General features: G+C 35.7%; 1 protein-coding gene across 2 annotated transcripts in view; it reads left to right on the forward strand.

The window, feature by feature from the left end:
• LOC106867918 (uncharacterized) overlaps nucleotides 1–12,878 on the forward strand; it is a 40,941-nt gene that overhangs the window by 25,545 nt on the left and 2,518 nt on the right. For both annotated transcript variants that reach the window (XM_052971625.2, XM_052971624.2), the window contains 5 exons: nucleotides 975–1,219; nucleotides 3,558–3,700; nucleotides 6,118–6,315; nucleotides 10,775–11,388; nucleotides 11,986–12,064. In XM_052971625.2, coding sequence (XP_052827585.1) covers nucleotides 975–1,219; nucleotides 3,558–3,700; nucleotides 6,118–6,315; nucleotides 10,775–11,388; nucleotides 11,986–12,064 — 1,279 coding nt within the window. The remainder of the gene's footprint in view (nucleotides 1–974; nucleotides 1,220–3,557; nucleotides 3,701–6,117; nucleotides 6,316–10,774; nucleotides 11,389–11,985; nucleotides 12,065–12,878) is intronic.

Below are 12,878 nucleotides of genomic sequence, written 5' to 3' on the forward strand. Positions count from 1 at the left end.
CCTATAGGATGAAAGGTAAAGTTGATCTCGGTGGAGTTTGACCTCAGAATGTAAGGATGGATGAAATGCCACTAAGCATTTTGCCTGGATGCTAATGATACTGCCAGCTCGCTATCTTATAAATATCTGTATAATAATAACTGATATAAATGTTGGGTGGTTGATTTTACTAATCATGCTTTACATCATTGAGAGAAAGTGGACAGTAAGTGAAGGAGTGATACAGAAAGAGTTAACATAAGAGGTGCAAGCTGAGTACACACACTAGGCTTGGTGGTAGGTAATGAGTAGAAGAATGCTACACACACACACACATATGCATGTATGTGCACATACACATTAAGAGAGAAAAATTAGAGAGACAAGAGGAGGAGAAGAGAGAGAGAGAGTAAATGACAGAGTATTTATGGGAGGAATTATACAAATGAGAAATTTGTTTTATTCAGTTTTATTTTAGGGTAATAAATATTTTTCTTTTGAAAATTAGTATTTCATCATTAATGCTTTACATCATGGAGAGAAAGAGTTAACATAAAAGGTACAGGACGAGTTCACATACTAGGCTTGGTGGTAGGTAATTAGTAGAAGAATGCTACACACACACGTTAAAAGAGAAAATCACAGAGACAAAAGAAGAAGAGGAAGAGGAAAGAGAGAGAGAGAGAGTAAATGACAGAATAGTTGCAGGAGGAATTATACAAATGAGAAATTTGTTTTATTTAGTTTTATTTTAGGGTAATAAATATTTTTTCTTTTGAAAATTAGTGTTAATTTCACCCTTTTGGATAAGCACCAAGAAATTTCATTAAAGTAAAATTATAATTATAGCATGTGTGTGTCATATTTCTTGATATTACTCATGGTGATAAAAGTATACTGCTAAAGTTACCCCTCATATGATGGGTTTCCTATAGCTAGGCTATTTCTTTAATTTGAACTTGCTGTTTTTTACCTTCTTTTTTTTTTTACTTTAGATTAAATGAAAATGAAAATATCAAAGAAAAGTTTAAAAGTGTTTCTGTGGATATCAATAAGAAGCTACTTCCGCCATTACTTAGTCCCACAACTGCTCAAGCACAAACATCTAAGAAAACAACGTATGATATTTTTGTGTCTTACCCTACAAAAAACACAGAAGAAATGAAAATAGTGTATGAAATTTTGACTGAACACAATAGTGACTTGAAGATATTTTACGATAAAATGGAATTAGAAACAGGTATGGTTAACCCTTTAGCATTCAGAATACTCAATCAGATTTAATGTTTATTCATTCATATTGCTTTGAATTGGCACTTACTCTGTCGTTTATGACGATGAGGGTTCCACTTGATCTGATCAATGGAACAACCTGTTCATGAAATCAATGTGCAGGTGGCTGAGTATTCCACAGACATGTGTACACTTAATGTAGCTCTCAGGGAGATTCAACGTGATACAGAGTGTGACAAGGCTGGCCCTTTGAAATACAGAAATACAGGTACTACTCATTTTTGCCAGGTGAGTGGACTGAAGCAATGTGAAATAAAGTGTATTCTTCTCTTTTACTCTTTTACTTGTTTCAGTCATTTGACTGCGGCCATGCTGGAGCACCGCCTTTAGTCGAGCAAATTGACCCCAAGATTTATTCTTTGTAAGCCTAGTACTTATTCTATCGGTCTCTTTTGCCGAACTGCTAAGTTACGGGGACGTAAACACACCAGCATCAGTTGTCATATATATATATATATATATATATATATATATATATATATATATATATATACATATATACGACAGGCTTCTTTCAGTTCCTGTCTACCAAATCCACTCACAAGGCTTTGGTCGGCCCGAGGCTATAGTAGAAGACACTTGCCCAAGGTGCCACGCAGTGGGACTGAACCCGGAACCATGTGGTTGGTAAGCAAGCTACTTACCATACAGCCACTCTTGCTCAAGGACACAACGTGTCACTGGGAGTTGAACTCGTGATGACCTTATGATCGTAAGCCAAATACCCTAACCACTAAACCACGTGCCTTCACTTGCTTTGAATTAATCATGTATTTCTGCCTTCATTTTTGTTAACTCTCACTTTCTTTCTCTCCCTCTCTTCCTCTCTCCCTTTTCTGGCTGGGTAACCATGTACCCCCTCTACAGCAAGACATCTATTTCTGTCTCTCTGTCACACTCTAACCTTTCATCATCTGACACAAGATCATCTCCTCTCAAAGATTCCTTTTCTTGCAAAGTTACTTGGTGACCCTACTAGTGCAGGTGCCACTTAAAAATGCACCCAGTCCACACTGTGAAGTGGTTGGTATTCAGAAGGGCATCCAGCCATAAAAACCATGCCAAAGCAGACACAGAAGCATTGTGCAGGCTTCTGCCTGGCCAGCTCCTGTCAAACTGTCCAACCCATGCCAGCATGGAAGGAGGACGTTAAATGATGACGACAATGATGATGATGATAATGATGATATCTGATAATTTCAGGATTTCAATGATGTAGCTGTTTACTTCTAGAATAACGTTATAGGGTAGGTGTGAGAGGCTTGATCTGACTGGTTTTAACATAAAGCAGGTAGAATATTTGGGTCGGATATGGCTGGTTTGAATGTTAAAGAGTTAAAATGTAACTTGCATAAAACATGATTTAATAAGTTTTGTCTAATGTGGAGCTGATGTTGATAAAGAGAAGAGTAAACTGCAGGGCAGGAAGTTGACAATGAGGCTCCACCCCTTCCTGTTGACTGGGGAAAAAATATGGTTAAAGGGTTGGCCATATTATAGCTGAAGGTCTGCAATTCTAATTGTGAATGTAACTTTAAAATTACTCTATATTGAGTTGTTCAAACAGATGGTGCGCCATTAATGTCTAACAACTTTGGATAAGTTCTTCCCCCTCTCAAGTAGACACTACTGATGACAATGATGACATTGACAGTGTTGTTGTTGTTGGTGCTGCTGCTGCTGATGATGATGATGACCACAATGATGATGATGATGATGATCCAGAACAGCTACTATAAGGCATCCCAGTCTAACATTCTTACAGATCTGCTGACCCACTACTTTGGAGTGGAATTTTTTTATTGACTCTGAAAGGATGAAGGGTAATGTTGTGCTTGGACAGATTTGAACTTGGATTACAGAGAGTTCTATCCAGCATTTTAATGACTGTTAATTAGACACTTTATCAGATATGTTATCTAAGATTATATTATTCAACATGTCTTCCAGTTTAAAGGTGATTTGATGGAGATTTAACTGTTGTTTCATACAGATCAAGTGACCATGTAGCAGTTCTCTCACTGACATATCTATGGTAGTATCAGAGACAGTCATTGAACTCCCAGTGCACCAAGCTGCTGACCTAGGTTCAATACCTAGTCGTAGTTATTTTTATTCTGCCCTATGAGAGCCTTTTGAAGATGTGTGAACAGCACAACTCCTAAAGTCAACAGAATTTATAATCCATCAATAGATATCTCTGTTCTTTAAAAGTCAATCAAGTGTCTCTATTTATCATGCTAGTGTAATCAATAAATACATATTTGTTCTTTATTACATTTCAGGTAGTGATTGGCAGCAATCCATCTACAAAGCTTTGGAATGTTCTAAATGTTGTGTCATCCTCATTGCACCAGCATACTTTGAATCTCTTATGTGTCAAGAAGAATTCAGTATTGCCATTGCTTTGAGTATCTCTGAAGAAAGCGTGAGAAAACCCTTGTGATTATTTTTTTAAATTTTGTTTTTAAGTCTTTTTTTTGTTCTTCTGTTTAACCCTTTTGATAACCAACCTACCTACCCTAACACAAGACTGCCTCATGTTTGGTGATGCAAACACTCACATTTTAAAATGTTGATATTTAAATTAAAACAAAGCTGTGAGCTGAAAGAATTGTTTGCATGCTGGGTGAAATTTCATGTTCTGAGTTCAAATTCCGCTGATGTTGACTTTGCCATTCGTCCTTTTAGGGTTGATAAAATAAGTACCAGTTAAGCACAGGGTGGTGTAATCAACTTACTCTGCTGCTTCAAACTTGCTGGCCTTGTGCCAAAAATTTGAAACCAATATTTAAATTAAAACCATCTATCAAAACTTTATTTAACAAATCTTATTTTTTAAAGTTAGATATCAAACACCAGGCATAAAAATAAAGACAGATTGGTTAATAATTAAATCCTTACAATTCTTCATTATCTTTTAAATTAATTGAAACATATCTGTAAAATATTTCTGTCGTAGTGTAGCAATTCTCAATTTCATTGATACAGAAGGCCAAAAAGATTGGCTGTAAATAGACTTTACTTTTCTAAGAATGAGAGGACAGTATCCATCAGTAGTAGTGTTAGTCTTGAACCTTGCCAGTCTGCAGACAGCCATGTTTTAAATACCATTTCTAAGCCTCGTTTTCAAGTGGCTGTAGTAATGTTAACAGTAGTAAATATAACATGTATAGTTATAGTAATAGTATCAGTAATTATTACCACAATTTCATCAGAAATATCTCAGTGAAAGGATGAGATCGATTTTTGAGTTCTTCAGTTATGAAGTTGTTAAATAATAACTCATCTTTACATCCACATAAGTCCTTAGAGCAGCTTTTCTGTTTTTGAAGTATGCTTTTTATTGTACTAAAGTTAACATTAAGGGTTTGTACATCATAGACAAAAAGGTTATGCATGGTTCTGCAATTTTGAAGTTTGATACGTTGAGATGTTTTTTTTTGTATTGTTTTTCTCTGTCTCTCAGTAAATTGTTGAATATTTTTCCAATTACCTGCATATACTTGTAAGGTAATTTAACTAAAAATTTGTTACTTTGTCACATCCTACTATTCTATTTATATCTGGTTATTTTATGGTTACCTTTTAAATATTCCACCTGCTATTTCTGTGTAAGCCAAAAATTTAGAAGTGAAAATTTGTTGAGGAAGATTTGGCTACGCTAAAAAGGGGAATGTGTAAGATGAATAACTAAAAGAATACAAAGCAGAATCTTTGAGGTGTCTGCCATTACTCGAATAATGTACTTGGTCTCACTAAGAAGATGACTTCTTGGAGTTATGTGTTAGTGCTATTTATCTCTAGATGATTCTAGATCGAAGAGACCTACCTTTGATCAAACACATACCAGCCATGATCATTCCATGTTTTTGTCAGACATTGTGTATCTAGGTTTACATTGTCCAATGGATCCATTTTTTTTTAGATAGAAGAATGAGATTCAAAGAACATTTGATTGCTATTTCTATCTGATGAAATGACCACATACAAGCTCCATAATTGGTTCATCCCACATGTAGTGTGTCTAAGAAGGTTTAACCAGAGCAGTAACGAAAACACAACACACATCCAACATCCCCACACTCAACTCTAAAATATAGATACATGTGTTTGAGACTAAAAGAATAACTCAATTGTCCTTCAGGACAACAGGCTAGTGGTTAGGACCTTATATCCAGTTGATAAAATAAAAGTTTGAGACTTAATCCTTAGCCTAGCTCAAGAATTTCACTTGAAGATTGTTGAAGAGAACACCCACTGAAATGTGTCATCGCTATGTTCAAGTTGAGAAAAATACTCTGATTTACAGACATCACTGTGAAAATTCATGTCTGAAAAAGAATACTTACATAATGGTAATTCATAACTAATTGATTTAATTTCACTCGAATCAATTAATTGTGTACCACAATTATGTAATTATACATTCAATGATGTTTATCATAATGAAACAGCTATTGAACACAATTAAAGTGTGAACTATATGTGAAATATATGCTTTTCTCCATTTCTGCCAAATATATTTGCTCTTAAAGATCATTTTAGCTGATTATGTATATACACACATGTCATTCCACTTGGATTTACAGCAATTTAATTACGTTAGAGTTTAATGATCTGTTATTAACTGAACTCTTAATTACTGTCAGTTTATTATTTGAGTTGTATACATCAATCTCTTATGTGGATTTTTCAGAAAAAATATATAGACATACCAAAACCATCACTTGCAAGTGAGTGTGACTTTGTTACATATACTATGCTTCTGATGACCATTTCATTCGAATGTTAATTAGGTTTTGGTTATTTTAATGAATTAATCAATTTCATTGTTCATTTCAGACAAATCCTATGGTTTTGGTACCTGTCTGCATTGCTGATGTGCCGTCAACACCTCAGTGGTTTGGTCCTCTACATATGATAGATGCCCGGGGAGATTGTTTGGTTCCTGTTCTGAGCTGCTTATCACCTCTTCTAAATAAATGCTACAAAAACCAAACTTTGCAACATGAATTTAGTTGGATGATGAGTAAAAGCAAAGTAAGAGTGTCATATCTTTCTTTCTGTCTGTCTGTCTGTCTCTCTCTCACAAACATACATACATGCATACACACACACACACACATGTGCACGCGTGCACACATACACACTTTTCTTATATAATCCAGATTTTTAGAATATGTACACTATCACTACATGTAAAAGAAGGCTGAAAACATTGGTGTTTGGATTGGCATTTAGCTGTAAAATATTGCCTCAAAAGTGTCCTGTCCAACACATCCCAGCACGACAAGGTGAACTTAAAAACAGTGGTGGTGTTGATGGTGATGATGACAATGATTATGATGATGACAATGAAGATGATGACAATGATGACAACGATAACGATAATAATGATGACAACAAAGGCACACCATTTGTGGTTAAGAAGTTTGCTTTGCAACTATGTGGTTCTAGATTTGATCTCTTAGTATGGCATATGGGTTTAATGTTTTCTGCTGGAGGAGCCTCAGGTTGATCAATACCTTGTGAATGGAATTTGGTACTTGGGTACTGTGCAAAAGTCATCATTTAGGTACAGATGTGGCTGTGTGGTAAGAAGCTTGCTATCCAACCATACAGTTCTGGGTTCAGTCCCACTGTTGGCACCTTGGGCAAGTGTCTTCTATTATAGCCTTGGGCCAACCAAAGACTTGTGAATAAATTTGGTTGAGGGAAACTGAAAGAAGCCTGTCTTATATAAAGGGTTTGGACAAAATAATGGAAACACCTTAGAATTTTAAGCAAATTTATTTTAAAATGGGGTAGGACCATCTTTGACAGTAATTACAGCTTGAATTCTATGAGGTATGGATTTGTACAAAGTTTGATTTGTTTCTAAAGGAATTTTTCTCCATTCTTCAGCTAAAACAGTCTCTAGTTCTTGCAGTGATGATGGTGGAGGATATCGACTCATTACTTGTTTTTCTAAAATGTTCGATAAATGTTCAATAATATTGAGATCTGGGGACTGTAGAGGCCAGATAAGATGTTCAAATTCACTAGAATGTTCCTCGTGCCATTCAGTAACAACTTTAGCTGTGTGAATTGCTGCATTATCATCCTGAAAGATTGTGTTTCCCTACAGAAACAGTTCCGCAACTATAGGATGAATTTGATTAGATAAAATGCTTAAATAGTCTTAACTATTAATTCTGGCCCCGATCGTCACAGATCCTCCTCCATGTTTAACAGTTGGAAGAAGGCAGTCTGGGTCAAATGCTTCTTTTGGATGTCTCCACACGTATACTTGGCCAGTGGTCGGAAATAAAGTAAAGGATGACTTGTCCAAGAAAATAACATTCTTCCACTGCTCTAGGGACCAATTCTGTAGGTTTTTACTCCACTCTAAACACTTTGCAACGTTTGTTTTTGAAAGTAGTGGTTTTCTGATTGCAGCCCTCCCGTGAAATCTGGCTTTGTGCAGCCCTCGGCAGATAGCTTTTGTGGAAACCGGGTTCTCGAGGTGGTCATTAAACTCTGCAGTAATTTTGGGAGCTGTACTTTTGTGATCCTTTTTACCATTTGCGTAAGAGTCTGCCGGTCCCTATCTGAAACTTTTAGTTTTCTACCAGAGTTTTGTTTCGATGAGGATGTTTTTCCCTCTTTCTCAAAGGCTGTCATTACTTTCGAGACAGTACTTCTCGATACACCAAACATTTTGGCTGTTTTCGTTACACTAGTGCCTGCCATATGAGCACCAGCAATTTGACCTCTTTGAAAGTCCGATAGATCTGTAATTTTAATGAATTTTAATTACCTTTCTCTGATGATATCTGAAAAGAAACAGCAATTTTAGCAAAACATATTAAGCAACACTAATACTAAATTAAACAAAACAAAAATAAACAAGCTTTTGACAGTTTTATAGATATTTCAAAATTATGATGCTATGTTGTTAGGTGTTTCCATTATTTTGTCCGACCCCAGTATATATCTACATACACACACACACACACACACACACACACACACACACACACACACATGTAGACTGGGGCATTGTAAAATGTACATATGCATGCATATAAACATTTCCAAACATTGTCTGTGTAGGCATGGCTGTGAGGTTAAGATGTTTCTTTTGTAACTCCATGGTTTTGATTTCAAACCCAGCTTTTTACATACTCCCTCAACAACAATCTTAAGAAGTCTGTTAGTGAATGTGACCTGTATATTATTTCTAAAGTTGTCAGTAAGACATTTGTCAGCCACTTCCACCTATCTATTTAAAGCTGTATATGGCTATGGTACGTTCACACTTAGAGTCTGGAATCCCCATCTTTCTTGGCATATCAATCTCCTAGAAACTGTTCAGAAACGTGCAACTAGATGAATGCCCACCATCAGGCATCTACCATACTCTGAATGTCTTGCTTCTCAATCTATGAACTCATTAATGCTCCCACCTCTAGCAACTGACTCAGGAGACACCCACAACATTATCCACCATCTTTCCAACCAAGACCTTGAGCACTTTTTTGAATTCCAATGTCTAACACTTGTGGACATGCTTACAAAATTAAAAAAACAACACAGTATCCATGACTTTTAGAGACATTTTTTTCATGCTCAGAATTACTGAAGCATGGAATAAACTACCCACATCAGTTGTAAGCTGTCTGGGCACTACATCCTTCAAAACTTCCATGCTTCTTGAAATTCACCAGCAGTACACCATTTTTTTTTTCATTTTTTACAACTTATTCACTGTTTACTTCCTGTGCTTGTTGTTCATGTAGTTTTGGTTATTTTCTTTAATGAGTTGTTGTGCACCTGAGCACTGGATACAATAATTTCATTATTATTATTTCACTGCACAGCACTTTAGGTAAGTCTTCTATTGGGTTGTCCAGAAAGTTTGTGCCGATTTATAGTAGCTTACCTTTCAACTTTATTTGCCATGAAACCACCTCAATTCTGGGAAGAGGGTATTTTCAAGTTAAAGGAAGGATGGAGACACATTGTGCAACAAAATGGTTCATATTTGGTTGATTAAAAATGTAATGGCAAGTATTTATTGATCTTTTTCTTTCCTTTAAAAATCAGTACGAACTTCCCGGACAACCCAATATTATAGCCTCAGGTTGACCAAAATCTTGCAGGTAAAAAATGGTAGATGGAAAGAGCATGAAAGCTCTTTGGAGGGATTGTTCTTGTTCTTGAGTGGTCACTTAATCTGGTACTTGATTTATAACCACTTTTTGGGGTGTGTTTAGCAGAACTGACTGTTACAAGCTTTTAGATCACATTTCCAGTTTGAGAATTCCCTCCCTTCCTCCCATCAGTCTTGGAGGGCTCTGTGAAAGACCATGGACACTGCCCTTCTAGGTCACATTAAAAGGTGAAAAAACAACAAAAAGCTCTTACACATGCATGCACACATATAGCTATGTATGGAGCAATGTGAAATGAAGGGCCCTTCCCAAGGGTACAATGTACTACCCAGTGCAGGAGTTGAACCTACAGCATTATGATCGTGAACTGAACATCCTAAGCACTAAGTCACCTGTCTTCACTTCTGTGACTAAGCCATGTGAAAAAGAAATAAACAAATATGCATCCATACACATAAGCATAGCTACATAAACACACATATACATAAGCACTTAGATACACACACACTCATGCATACCACAGCTATTACACACCAGTGAGTATGACTGCAGTCAAATGACTGAAACAAGGAAAAGATTAAAAGATCCAAACAGTCCTCCTACACTTGACCCAGTGGAACATTGAGTGATAGCTGGGTGGTAGTCATTTTCAGCTCAGTAGACTGGGGCATTGTAAAATGAAGTGCCTTCTTCAAGGACATAATGTACTTTCCATTCCAGGAATCAAATCCATGACTTTGTGGTCATGAGTGCAACAGCTTAGCCACTAGGCCACAAAACTTCATTCACAAATGTGGCTGTGTGGTAAGAAATTTGCTTCTCAATCAGATGGTTCTAGGTTCAGTCCCACTGTGTGGCATCTTGGGCAAATGTCTCCTACTTTAGCCCCAGGTCAACCGAAGACTTGTGAGTGGATCTGGTAGACAGAAATTGAAAGAAGCCCATTCTGTGAGTGTGTGTGTGTATGCATATATATATCTGTAAATATGTATGTATCTATCTCCCTATTCCTCTCTCTTTCAATATATATATATATATATACATATGTATATATGTATGTATCTATACATATGTGTGTTTTTATGTTGGTTTGTTTATGTCCCCATAACTTAACGTTTTGGCAAAAGTGACTGATAGAATAAGTACCAGGTTTTAAAAAAAGTACTGGGGTTGATTTCTTTGTCTAAATCTTTCAAGGTGGTGCCCAGGATGGTTGCAGTTCAATGACTGAAGCAAGTACCGAATAAACAATAAAGATATTGCAAATTATCATTATTTTCCTTCCTTTAATTGAAGAGTTAGACATTTATAATTTACTTATCTCTTTTTCTTTTATTTCACAGTTGAACAATGAAAATATTTCTCTCTTGGATCAATTATCACTTCTTAGACAAATACAACTTGAAGATAATTACGAACTCAAGGGAAAAAAGATAACTGCTAAAGTGAATTATGATATTTATAAAAACCCATGCAAAATACTCTTTTGTTTTGCACCCCAAGATATGAAATTTGCTGCCATTTTGATTTCAATTCTTCAAGATCTTTTCTCAGAGATGCAAGTCCTTCTCTTCAGCACATCAATTCATGACAGATTGGCTTTACTTGAAGAAGCAGATGTAATTGTAATGTTTGTGTGTGATGATTATTTTGAATCTTCAAAATCTCTTGAGGAACTAAACATAGCTTTCAATCGCCAACGGAAATCGAAACAGAAACTTTTGCATTTTGTCTGTACTGAAAAAATACCAACATTCCTTACATATTTTCAAATTTTACCATATAATGTAGTGTTTAGTGACAGCTGCTGGCAAACAAAGAGGGGTAAATTTGTAAATACAAAGGGTATGGTTACTGTCACCGTTTCAGAAATATGTGGAAAATATTCATATGAAATTCCTGAATATATGGCTTTGCAGAAATTAGCTTTAGATATTATTTCTTCAGTTTCAACAGAGTAAGTTATAAATCTTTTATTTAATTGATTCATTAATTATTTTATATATTTATTCATGTATTTATTTATTTATTTATTATTAGAACGGTTGAGAGGCAGGAATAGCAGTCTATAGGATTTTTCACATACAGTGCAGCTAGGACTAAGTCATCAAGCATACACTTCATTTAGAGGATAATCTGGTTATTTCTTGTTGTAAAGTGATATATATATATATATTTAAAATACAGAGATGCCTATAATAGGACATCTAACCCACCAGAAAGAGCAGCCAAAAACTCTATACCACAATTACGGATAATTTCGAAAGGGAATAAAAAATAAAAACATTTACCAATCCACTGGTAGTAAATAAATATTCTAAAATTTTTTTGCTACCCTGTGATTTATTTATATATATATCACTGTGGTACTGTGTTAAGTCCTATTGCATGGCACCTTGCGGAGGTGTCTTCTATTATAACCTTAGTCTGACCAGGGTCTTGTAGGTGGATTTGGTGGATAGAGACTGAAGTTTGTGTGTGTGTGCGTGCGTGTGTGTATACGTACGTATGTATGTAGAAAAACACATGCTTACATGAAATTATTTTATTTCAGCTCTTCAGATAATAAGGAAAATCTTGTTAATCTTTTCAACATACGACCAGAAGAGACTCAAGTTTTGTCTTTAGAAGAAGTAAGTGAAGAAACTTTCTACTATTGTAAACAATTTTTTAAAACTATTTTTGCATTTCAATAATCCCCAACCAAACAGTTTTCCAGTACTTTCTTCCCCGAAGTAAGCTTCACTTTTCTTATTACTATTTTCCCCTGTGATCACATGCATATAAGGCAATAAGGTTGGCAGAGTCATTAAGGCAATAGACAAATTGCCTTAATGCGTTGAGGTACTAATTTGGCTCTTTACCCTCTGAGTTCAAATCCTATCAAAGTCATCTTTATCTTTCATCTTTCTGGGGTTGATAATATAAGCTATCAGTCTATGGTGTCAGATTGGCAGAAATAGTTTTGTGGTATTTTTTCTGGCTTTTACATCTGAATTTACCTGCAATAACACTGTATATAGATGACACTGGTGCTGAACAGAAAGGACTCTTGCTATTTTCCTGGATAATATTGGTACTATGAAGAAGCTACATTTGCTGCATGGACAACTTCTAGTTCTCCTTAAAAAATTTACCTTTCCCAGGCCTGATGCAGATAAACATGTGATCTTGACAGTTGGAGGCATTGCACAAAACTTTCCTGTCATAAAATTTCCAACCAAAGTATATTCATTCATTTTCAAGACACTAGGACATAACTTGAGGGAGATTAGGCTGTTATTTCAAACAGCCTGTGTGACTGCATGGAGGATCTTCCTCGTTTGCTTCTGGTCTTTGATTTCAACCTACCTGAAACTCCCTGGTTCTGCAAATATAATCTTCCTGTTTTAAAGTGATCTAAATTAAAACCTTCCATCAAAATCCCATATTATTTTATGTTTCAGA

The sequence above is a fragment of the Octopus bimaculoides genome, chromosome 11 (genome assembly GCF_046866305.1).
Source record: "Octopus bimaculoides isolate indiv1 chromosome 11, ASM4686630v1, whole genome shotgun sequence".
In the NCBI taxonomy this organism is placed as follows: domain Eukaryota; kingdom Metazoa; phylum Mollusca; class Cephalopoda; order Octopoda; family Octopodidae; genus Octopus; species Octopus bimaculoides.